Source organism: Scleropages formosus, chromosome 1 (genome assembly GCF_900964775.1).
Source record: "Scleropages formosus chromosome 1, fSclFor1.1, whole genome shotgun sequence".
Lineage (NCBI taxonomy): Eukaryota > Metazoa > Chordata > Actinopteri > Osteoglossiformes > Osteoglossidae > Scleropages > Scleropages formosus.
The window spans coordinates 16,422,365-16,434,647 of record NC_041806.1 but is presented as its reverse complement, the minus strand read 5'-3'; the positions used below and the strand labels follow the sequence as shown (position 1 = coordinate 16,434,647).

General features: G+C 44.7%; 1 protein-coding gene across 1 annotated transcript; it reads right to left on the bottom strand.

Moving 5' to 3' along the window:
* Positions 1–2,068: 2,068 nt before the first annotated feature.
* myadmb (myeloid associated differentiation marker b) lies at positions 2,069–12,257 on the bottom strand. Its single transcript, XM_018758099.2, has 2 exons — positions 12,082–12,257; positions 2,069–4,164 (listed from the first exon to the last, which is right to left on the bottom strand). Exon 2 carries the CDS (start codon positions 3,963–3,965, stop codon positions 3,084–3,086), a length of 882 nt encoding a protein of 293 aa, XP_018613615.1. The 5' UTR covers positions 3,966–4,164; positions 12,082–12,257; the 3' UTR covers positions 2,069–3,083.
* Between the last annotated feature and the right edge of the window lie 26 nt (positions 12,258–12,283).

Here is a 12,283-nt window from a genome sequence, read left to right as displayed (position 1 = left end):
AGTGACTGAAAGGTGAAATAATAAATACTGAAAGTACAAATACACACAAATGTCCGTTGTTCTTTTATTGGTTGCCTTGGTTTGTGTTCTGTTTCAGGTCATTTGGGTAAAACACTGGAAGGGTGAGTGGTTCCACTGAAATGCTCGCTGAATTAATTTTCAAAAAATTAACACAAAACTTCCAGAAAGTAGAATCCACAGAGGCTAGCTTCTATAAAACAGAAAATGAATGGCTACAATTTATTATAATTATAATTTGTGCTTAAATTATATCCCATGCAACACTGCAGATAAAATCTGTGCTTTGGATCAATGTTTAAAGCTGTTCAACCTTATACCAGTGTCAAAACACACATAAAATCAGATAAAATCGAGAGCTTACTATTCTATGATGATTAAAACATAATAGTGAAAATGCTAATCTCCCACTCATCTCCATTCTTACACTGCCTCTCAGCAGTCATAAGAAAGTACTGAAGTGTAGCGCAGACATTTGAAATTAACACAGTTAAACACAGGGCAGGACAGAAAGACACATGCTGCTATGCTTTTACTGCGACATTTATTCAGCTCTGGGTTACATATCTCATAATACTGATGAGTAGTACACAGAGGTTAACTCAGATTATTGATAGCGCTATGAAGACACAGTAAAAACAGAAAAGAGAAAGTCCACATTCACACTGCAGTGCTGCTGTTCTACTGCTTATACACATATCAGTACTCATGTTACAACAGTCGCTGATGGATTGACATATTTGCACTGACACCAACAGGATATGTATCATTGTTTATATAATCCCAGCAATCCACTACTTGAATTAATATCTGGTACCTCAACTCCAATTTAAAAGCAACAGCAGTGTCAAAAAGTGAGGGTTTTTGGTGTTTGATGTTACCTCCCTGAATGTTTTTCAGATCTTGTGTATTCTGTGTTTTGCTGAGGACCACTGATCTGTTAAACTGTTAAAAGAGCACTTCTCATCCATGTGTGAAAGAATTAAAAGGCACAAAAGCACTGAGTATTACAGTGATAAAATAAAATAATAATTCAATGTTATGGCTATCATGCATAGTAACAACTCAACGGTAAAGAACACAGTAAAAGTACTGTAGCATAAAGGAAGCCGGGACTTAGAAGGTCTACAACAGGAAGGCATTAGAAACTCAAGACTATTAAAATGCTTTAAAAACTATAATTATCATTATGTATCCACTCATGAGGAAATTAAAGGCACATTTGACTTTTGTGAGCTCTTATAAAAATATTTGGTTAAGCTGCCAATGGAAAGCGTACAGTTAGTATGAGTACACGTCAAACAGTAGTATACCTTTGAAATGCTCTATATCTTTTTTTATTTGAAACATTCGGCAAACACAAGTGCTTACAGGTGATATAGGGCACCTTTAACACACTAGGAAAAGTATTTTATTCATAATTACACCTTCATACTGCGTCAAAAAGATTAAATAACTTTTGAAAGACTAAAAAACTATGTGCACAGCATAATAATTGCATAAATCTAAATCCATTGTGTTGTTTAAAATCATTTCACTATAATCATAAAACTTTAAATTTACATTTCCATCTTAAAATTATCTTAAATCTTCCCCTTTACCTTCATGAAAAGGACCACAAACTAATAATGATGTACATTTACATTTATTCATTTAGCAGATGCTTTTCTCCAAAGTGACGTACATCTCATAGAAAATATAATTTGTGCATTACTATAAGAAAAAGAAACATAGCTGCAGATGGGCGATTAAGTACAGTTTGTTTCCTTCACCGTATGCACCGACGTTCATCACACAAGTAGCTGCATAGAACTTTACCAGAATATCTACGACTCCTAATCACCTTCCTAATAGTTTTTTTTGAGATACATATAAACATTTACGTTACATTGCAGGAGTAGCTGTGTACAGGATTGATCCGAGCATGATCATGAACATTTATACCTTACATGAACTTTAGAGATCATGGGCAAAGTGAGTCTGGAAAAGATGAGTTTTAAGACCCTTTTGAAATGTGGACAAAGATTCAGCAGTTCTGAGCGAGAGTGGGAAGTCGTTCCACCGCAAGGGAGCCAGAACCCAGAACCTCCATGCTTTACCTTTCATGCGTGGGACAACCAAGCAGGAAGATATGGAAGCGCGTAGCATTGTATGTATCACAAGGAGAGGTCTAAATGCTATACTGTACTACAATACGTTCTGAGGAATTTATTTGGAGACAAGCGAACATTTGAGTAATCTTGAAAGAAATGAGTTCAAATGATGCTGTTTAGCCTACTTCTTACCGACCTCCATGAAATATGAATTTACAGTTCTTTAAATAATAGTCACATTACCAGAACATCATACTACCTAAACATATATTTTGTCTGGAGGATTTTAACTTAATTTATCACATGCCTGGCCTTATTGAAGCTTTCCGACAAGAAGAGCTCAAGGAAATACGGAAGAGCTGCTAAAGACGGGGTAGCAGCTGTGGCATCAATGAGCCTCGGTAGGATCCAGACTGGAAGCATTGGCCCGTGAAGGGGTCCAGGGCCTGGCTGCAGTGATTGGCTGTGGCCAAGTTTACCACAACTAAAAATACTGGCTTTACAGTGCAGTGTTCTAAAATGAGTGAGTTTCCTAATTCAAAACTTTGGTGTAAAGCCAAATGAAAGGAATTAATATGAAATCGTAAGGCTTTCTTCAGTTGGCTTGTGACATCAACCACAATGTAAGGCTGTTCATACGGTGTCAAAAATGATAAATCACACATATGTCTTTGGTTTTATTGAAGTCTTGTTCATGGTGAAAATAGAATACCGTGATACGCAGGCAGACCTGATAAGGGAGCAGGAGCCTATTTCTGGGTCCACGAATGGAAATGAAAAAGGCTGGCAGGAACCAGAGACACATCTTGTCATGTGACAATTATAACCTGAACCCAAATGATCTGTTACATTACCAGAACCAAAAACAGGAAATTACTAACAATAATAATAATAATAACAACAACAATAGAGTGTCGCCTCTGTCCTTTTGCCTGCCTCCATCTGTGATCCCCCCCATTATAAACCTTCTATCTACACGGTGACGAAGACGAGGCGGGCCGAGTATACCAGGTCAGCCAGGTACAGCACGAAGTTGAGGGCTGTGAGCACAGCCACTGCCACCAGCTTGTCGTAGCTACAGAGCCCAACGTCGGAGCCGCAATGGGAGGGCCTGTGGGTGGTGCCCCCATGCTTCCTGTCGAACTTGAAGACAGGCCAGACAATGGTGGCCGACAGGTACATGAGCACGGCCAGCAGAGCGTAGGCTGAAAGGAAGCGAGCGAAGGGGAATGGCAGGCAGCCCGTGCACTCGCCCACGCACAGGACGATGACGGCGGCCGACAGGATGAAGCAGATGCAGTAGACGGCCAGGCACCATTTGAGGGCGTCGTGCGAGTCGTAGGACACGGGGTCACTGATGAAGACGAAGATGACGCAGGCTACAAAGGTCTCACACACCTTCAGCAGGCCCGGTGCAGTGGCCATGTAGCCTGCCACCTCCCCCGGACGTGCCTTGCTGATGCTCACCTCACTCACGTAGGCGATGGTGGCCAGGCAGGAGAACACTGTGGAGACGATGCGGTAGTTGCGGGTCTCGCCACTTGTCCCGTAGCCTTTCAGGAAGTACAGTGGGAAGATGATGGAGGCAGACAGGCAAAGGAGTGAGGCGTAGCAGGCGAAGGTGATGGGGAAGTTTTTCCAGGACACGGGCGCCCGCGACTGCAGACCGAACAGCTCCACCAGCAGCACCACCAGTGTCCCAGCGAAGCTGAAGCACCAGCAGAAGATGCACCAGTCGGCCGCGTGCCTCCCCAGATTGGCCCCATGGACGGCCACGCTGAAGGCGATGCAAGAGAAGACGAGGGCAGCCAGACGCACCCACAGCAGGGGAGACTGATGCAGCACCAAGGGCATGATGGGACACTGTGGAAAGCGGGGTGACCAGGAGTGTAAAACAAGGTAAGCACAAGTGCTTGGCTAAGTGTCTTGGGTACGGGGACTGCGCTCGAAGGGCACGTCAGGTGCAGTCAGGCTATAGGTAGAAGGCAGATACTTTGATGACGGGTTGCTAGGAGAGGTGTCTACGGTCGCAGACCTGGAGGGGCAGGAGGACCTAGAGAGGAGAAATGCAGGAAACTGTTAATCGGCTGCTCATATTTCAGTTGAAACAGAAGAATCAACGTACAGAAGTGCGATAACCCAAAAATCTGATAATGGACTGCTCCCCTGCCCACTTACTCACTACTGTTAACCACTTGTCCATGTCAAGGCTGCGGTGGTCCAGAGCCTATCCTGGACACACAGGGTGCTAGGCCAGTCACGATACAAAATGCCAGTCCATCACAAGGCTGTCATGCCCTCATCTGACAGCTCATCCATTACACCTGACGCAAGTCACAGGGGCACGGCATAAGAAGGCGTCCCAGAGACCACACAGTACGGAACCTCCTTGGAGCAACTGCGGCGCCTGTCTCGCGTGTTCTTCAGATGTGCTTAGAGTTCCTAATTTTGACCCTTGCTTTCCGTTTTGCCCGACTACACCTCTGTCTCATCCCCTGCATAAAGTTTGCTGTTCGCTCATCCCGTGCATGTCCCAGGATTTCGCCTCTGACTACCCCTTTGGATCTGGTTGCAGTTCGGATCAAAGATGAGCACACACTTGAGTGCATCGCTCTGTACCATCCACTGACCATGAGAAAGGCTGACAGAGGAGCAAAGGGTATGTCCAAGCACCTATAATACAATCCCTTCCGCCGTAGCCTGTGTCACACAGATTTCTTCAGTCTATAACGAACGGCACCTCAGAAACACCGATTTCCACTGCTGAAGGAACGCGAGACATAAAAAACAGGTTTACTTCGTTATTAGTCTGATTTGCAAACACAGCACATTTTGGTATAAACCCAGCACATTGCTGAAAGACTGTAATGCTGAGTGACAGTAGAGCTGAAAAACGCAAAAGGGGTAAATGACATGATAGCACAATGGTCACAATGGTGGTTGTCAGTAAGAAGAATAAAGGAGCACAGTTAAGTGGTGTATTCATATTTATGTCTATGGTGGACGTGCGATGCAGCCAAGACTCATCTCCCCTGAGCTCTTGAATACAATCCACCTCTGCTGTTATTTTTTTATTTATTTGTTGTGGCTTTTTTTTTGCAACTCTTCATCTTCATGTGTAGAGCAGGGTCATTTTGACCATAGCAATTCAGCCTAAGTACCTTGTTCAACCAGTAGATGGGATTTGAACCCGAGTCTCAAACACAAGGCAATAGCTCAAGGCGCTTCATGTAGAAGGGCGCTGACAGGCTAAGAGGGGTGTGGCAGAGCAGCGGTGACGAGGAAACTTCCTCCAAAGAGGGTTTCCGGAACATAAGGGTGACCCCTCCCCCCCCACAAACAGGAGGAGTGAAAAAGGCAAAGAGCAAACTGAGAGATACAACGGATGTGGCAGAAACAGGAGAAAAGCGGAACGCCCATGAAGTACAGTAAACTTTCCTCCCTCACTTCCAAATATGACCAGCATGGAAAAGGTGGTATTCCTTGGGGGCGGGGCAGAAGAGGCGGCTCCCATTTAAGGGCCGAACTGCACACATACCCCACAAAGACTCGGCGATTTACCACACAGGAGTGCCATCGCGTCTTCCTTTGTCGCCCTCACTTCTCGCAGCCATCAGTACATGTGCAACAGGGATTGGGAAGGGGGTGAGGGGACATGCTCCCACAGCATCTCAGAGGGACACGTGTTTCACACAGCGATGCTCAGACATAGCAGGAGTGTGAGTCATGGCTGATCTCACAGCGTCCTCAGCGCCTCGTGACCTCTCTGAACCCACCCACTCATCCACCCACCCCACCCCACACTATTACCACATGGATGAACGTCACACAGCTCTGCCTGAGCTCCAGCACCAGTTATATCGATTGCTTCTGCTTGAACTAATGAACTTAAGTAATGAACTAAACTAAATTAGAGCTCATTCGGACAGTCTCTTGCTGCTGGACGGGACTCGGCTCCCCCGAAAAGGCGCTGCTCGGCCTCCTGCTCCCGCTGGAATGCCGCAGACACACCCCCCCCATACCCCCACCCCCCTGCTTTCCTTCCCCTCCTCCCCCGTCATATTTTCCCTGCCGCTGATGTGTTCCAGATGTGCACAGCAAACTTAGCCAAAGGTGCCAAGCCCTCCCACCTCCGTTTTCCCTCAGACTCCCCAAGTCGCGCACTCTCTCTCTCCCGCCTTTTTAACACCTCATAGCTGCCGAAGGACCATTTCACGAAAGGTCAATGCAAATGTCTAACCACTGAACACTGAAAACTGAGTAGTGAAACACATGTGGTCAACACACAGGGGGACACAAGACCACATCCATTAATGTCTCTGGATTATTATTAACATTATTGTTGTTGCTGTTGTTAATATTAATATTAAGCATAACAATAAATGCATTTTCAGCAACAGAAATTACTCATGAAGTTACATTTACTCATTTAGCTTTTCTCTAAGTTATGATACTTCAATATTTACGATTATTTACCCACTTATACAGCTGGGTAATTTTACTGCAGGAATTTAGGGTAAGTACCTGTCTCAAGGGTACAACAGCTGCAGGTGGGATTCAAACCTGTGACCCTCCGATTCAAAAGCAGCAGTGCTAACCACTACGCCCTTAGTGGTGGGGGGGGGGGTCTCTAACAGTTAGTGAACAAGAAATTTAATTTACAGAGACGTTTTGGCTGAGTGCCTTCATCAGTGTGCACTTACACTACACGAGAGACACAGGCATTGTGTACAGCACACGTGACACACATCTAGTGTATAGAACACGTGACACACATAGCATATAGAATATTTATGGAATATTTATAGAATAGTTATGATATGATAACTGTTAAACAGCTGAATACAGTGACTGAATTTGGACATAAGGCATATGAAACAAGGAGAGCTTGTGAAAGTTTAACAAGAATGACAACAGCATAAATTACATAAAATCAAGACAGAAAAATACAAAAAAAAAATAAGAAAGAGGTGACAAAGAACTAAATTATATATATAATTAATACACACACACACACATTTTCAGAACCGCTTGTCCCATACGTGGTTGCGGGGAACTGGAGTCTACCCGGTAACACAGGGCGTAAGGCCAGAGGGGGAGGGGACACACCCAGGACGGGATGCCAGTCTGTCACAAGGCACCCCAAGTGGGACTTGAACCTCAGACCCACCGGAGAACAGGAATGTGGTCCAACCCACTGCGCCACCGCACCCCCATATAATTAATAATTCATTATAATATAATTAATATAGTATATGAGTGACAGAGGGTGTGTGTTCTGTTGATGTATGAATGAGTGACCCATTGTAAGCAGTGTATCTAGCAGTGTAAATCACCGTGGTGAATAAGGTGTGTGGGCTGATAACACTACATAGAGTTCATTGAAAGTCGCTTTGGAGAAAAGCGTCTGCTAAATAAATAAATGTAAATGTAAAAGTGAATTACAAAATTACTCCCAAATGTACTGGACAGACTTTTAATACATGGCCCATTAACTGAGCTTCTTTGTACTGGAATTAAACTTCTAATGTTTTTTCAATGAATTATATATTAAACACTCTTAGTGCTTTCAGTGCCATTTCTTCTTAAGTGTGTGTGTGTGTTTGTGTGTGTATGTGTAATCTAACACTGGTTGCCATGACAACAGAACTCCCTGGAGCCCGAGCCGTTCATTCCATTAATCGTGCACATGCAAATTAAACCGGAAGGGATCCGACACATCCGGCCCACGTGCAGCGGTCTTTGCAACTTTGCAGGAGGGTGTAAATGTGAGGCTTCCTGCTGGGCTGCTTCAGGGTATGCCAAAGAGCGCCTGCTTTCACCGAGCACAGGATGTTGCATCAACCCTGGGATGACATAAACACTGCTTCATCACTGCTTCAGCCACAGATGAGGAAGATATATGGAGAGAGGCAATGTAGGAAAGCAGAAGAGCTCAATTAATGTGGGTGTGAGTGGGTGAACGAGAGAGCGCACATGTTATGACTGTCTTGGTGTGATGCGCAACAGTTCAGAGCAAAGAGTATGCAGTGATTCAGTGTAACACCAGCTCTTGCTGCTAAACACACCACACAGTAAATGTTGTCTGATGCCTTAGGCTCATTGACTGATGTGGTCACAACCCGCATACACTCATACAACACAGTTTTCAAGAGATATTTGCACCGTGAACGGACACACTTTAAGTGTTCAGCTGCCGCTGCGACCTGGGACTTAGTGCTTTGCGCTAAGGGTGTGTATGAATACACAGTAACGCAGTAAGAGCACCTTCACCACTGAACACAAGTGAGGACCCATTCATCATCGCTTCATCACCAAAGTGCATCGTTCATAATTCATATTTATTTAACCTTTTATTAATTTATTTCTTTGTATCCTGTGTTTTCTTTTTATGTTCCCTTCATTATAACCATAATTTAGTGATCCACCGTGGAGTGCAGTGGCACTGGCAGCAGAAAAAAAAAAACTGTGTGGTTTTGTGTGTTGAGTGCTGCAGAGCTTCCTCTGGCCGATTATCAGTGTGTCATGGAGCCTGGTTTCCAGTCCCGCTGTTTGGTTGTGTCTCAGCACGTTGCACATCCTCCGAGGAAGGCAGCCGATTGGAAGCTACCCCAGTTTACCTAGGATGCATCACTGCACCAGCGACTCTTCTAGTTGGAATGGTGTGAACCTTGGGTCAGCGAGAGACAAGCAGTGAATAGGTGGGGCAGCAGGTGGCGTAGTGGTTAGAGCTTCCGCCTTGCACTCGAAGGACCCCAGTTTGCATGCCACCTCTTATTGTAATACCCTTGAGTAAAGTACTGTACTTACTGTGAATTTCTCCAATAAAAATGACCCAACTGCATACATGGGTGAAGTCAATAAGTTAAGCGTAACACTCTAAGATGCTTTGGAGCAAAGCATGGGCAAAATAAATACATGCAAGAGAGCAGGAGGCTACATTACCACAGGAAACTTTCCTGTCTCTTATTCTCTTGTTCCAAGATGCTGGTAAAGCACACAGGATGCTCCACATAGAGGTAAATAATAGCCAGCATGGAGTAAATTACATTAACACTGTTCCACAGTCTGGCAAGCAGAAAAACAACGTTCAAACCTACACCTACTCAAACTGAAAACAACTTCTCTGGTACCGTAATTCATCTGTTAGTTTGTGCTGTATTATGCTATATGTACTATTCACATTTGTGAAAGTATATGATATAATAAATGATTTTTTGACCTGCATTTTTTCCTCATACGATACCATTTGAGTGTGTATTTCTTCTTTACATACAACTGCAGTTTATTCCCATATTTTAGCAACATGCTATGATTTTATACTCAATGTTGCACCTTTTATAATCCACATCTGAAAACTACAGTACAGTATGTTCACAATCACAAAGGGCAATTTAGCTGCAATATTTCTGGATATCGAGTTTACTTAAAATTAGACTGATGAGTCATCACCCTAAATCCAACCAAACAGCTGCCTAAATGGCCACTTATATAATAGTGAAGACAGTGAAGTAAAGTGAAGTACAGCGGGCAATATGAGCAAAGACCATCACAGACATCGACTCGTGGCTTTCATGGTCTTGAAGATCTCCTCTGTGGACATTTGGGAAGGAATGCAAAAGTACTCCTTCAAAATGATGAAGGAGCAACACAAGGGCACCAGGGTCAGCGGAGTATCATGACTGTATCACAATGAAAACACCCTCACCGTAGCCATAGTAACCCCTGATAGGATGCCAGCCAATGACCATACACAGAAAAGGGCCAAGGAGCCTTTACAGTCCGTCACACAGCAGTGGTGTGACACCGACAGCTTTCCACTGTCACCCGACAATGTAAACTCTCCCTGCCGATTATAAACAGGGTAAATACAACAGATTCTTGCTGGATGACGCACAGCACAGAAAGATCAGCATATGTCTACTGAACCCAAATGTGCACAACAGCTGAATTTATGGCCAACAAGTGCACACACACACACACATTGTCTGAGGCCGCTTGTCCCAAGTGGGGTCGCGGTGAACTGGAGCCTAACCCGGCAAAACAGGGCGCAAGGCTGGAGGGGGGGAAACCCAGGACAGGATGCCAGTCCGTTGCAAGGCACCCCAAGCAGAACTCGAACCTCAGACCCACCAGAGAGCAGGACCCGGTCAAACCTACTGCGCCACCGCACCCCCCGCCAACAAGTGCACCATACAGAATCCAGAGGCATAAGGAACATGTACCATACATTGTAGGAATGTACCATACAGTTTACAGCACTGCCTTGCCTTATTTTATACATTGTTTTCCCTCAGTGGCTGTTGGGGACCAGAAACCTATATTAATAGTGTCCAGAAAGGCTCAGAAGAGTTTACACAAATGTCTAAGTGGAAAACTAGGCATGCAGTTTGGAAAGGTACAAGGGCGCATGTCCCCCAGTGCCCCTCCCCAATATAGTAATATAATATCCTAAGTATTACTGTTAATAATCCCCCCCAAATTTGAGACCCCCACCTTTACACGGAGTGGAAGTCAGTCCAGCTGCTGGAGCGACTCGCCCAGGTGTTCCTGTATCAGAACAATTCATATACTATGTAATACTGTATGTATAGTATTTATAAACGGGGGTGGTGTGGAAGCCCAGCCTTTGTCCGGCGGTGCTGTGGAGCAGTGGGGACCAGCGGCGGATGCTGAGGTAAGAGAGGGATTATCAGAGGCCAATGTGACACGGTCTCCTCCTTCACTGGGCACTTCTGGGGGGGTCCCGGGCCGAGGAGGAGAGAGACACACCTGCTTAGATGGATAGTTCACGGGATTTTGTGGAATGACCAGGAAGAAGAAGAAGAGGCGTAGCAGGGAGGCTGGGTTGATTTCCAGTACTGCACTGGAATGCTGGTTTTAACTGCGACCCCCCCCAAAAGGGCTGAGAAGATCCTCCCTCCTCCATAGAGGTACCTGATCATTCGGATTTATTAGTTATTGATTTGTCTCGGGTGGGGTCTCCCCCTAGGTTCAGTTTGTCAGGGTCTGGGGAAAAGTCCCACCTCACAGCTGTGGAGGATGGGGAATTTTGTTTGGAAAAACTGTTTGAATGTTGATTTTTAACTTGTAGATTTTTGTACCAATTTAGATTTAATAACATTTTAAGTTTTAGATGTGTATTGTATGAATGCTTCTGGTTTTTAATGACAGAAAAAATCAGAGCATCTAAGTTTGGCATGGGCGCTGAGCACTTTTCTTGTGGGTGTAACACAGTGATGTATTATTTTGTGCTGTTTTTCTTAAAACACTTTTAATGTTTAAGGGTTTTAAAGTCCCAAGTTGTCATGTCATAGTAGTGGATATTTATACTTGTTTTTAAACTTTGATGTTTATCACTCTTTGTATTAGTGAAAAAAAAGTTTAGATGAGTGAATGCTCTATGTTTACGATGAGAAATGTTATGATGAAATGATTAGGTGTGCTTGTTGTGTCTGTGCTTTGTGATGTAGAATTTTGTAGGGTTTTATTCTTCTTCTTAACTTATGGTATGGAAAAAATGTATAATACACAGTATAGAAAGTATTTTTTTCAGCGGCGTAACAGTATCGGTATCCGGTATCGGCGGAGCAGAATCCGCGTGAGGAGTTACACACACACACAGGAAATTATAAGAAAATTCGCCAAAACTAACACTGCGCAACACACCTATCAAAATGTATACTTATGAACATACACATGATGATATACATTACACAGTGCTTGAAAATCTACACGCTTTCAGTTCTTGCTAAACTCGAAATCGAACCAGAACCGCCGCGAACATATGATATTCCTACGGGGTTACTGCACGTGCCAGTAAGTTCCAGATACCCCCACCCCACGTTTACAGCTGTTCGCCCAACAATGAGCGCTGCGCTGCCCAACACTGGTTAAGGCAGCCCGTTAGGTTTGGAAATGTTTCGCGGGTCGCGAACGAGGAGCCCTCCGACGTCGATTCGAAACTCACTTGCGGCGCTCCGAGCGCGATGCCGGGCGTGGTCCCGATCGCGGTGCTGCTGGGAGGTGGTGGTGGTGATGAGGAGGAGGATGATGATGGCGATGAGGACGATCTGCGCTCCTACGCTGCGGGCAGAGAGAGCGAGCAGGAGGGAAACCTCCGTCAGCACCCCGCCCATGCATTCCCAATATGGACTTGGTTTTTACACTTC

Bases quoted from the DNA above. Each gene is read 5' to 3' on its own strand.
- myadmb (XM_018758099.2), bottom strand. From the start codon at position 3,965: ATGCCCTTGGTGCTGCATCAGTCTCCCCTGCTGTGGGTGCGTCTGGCT.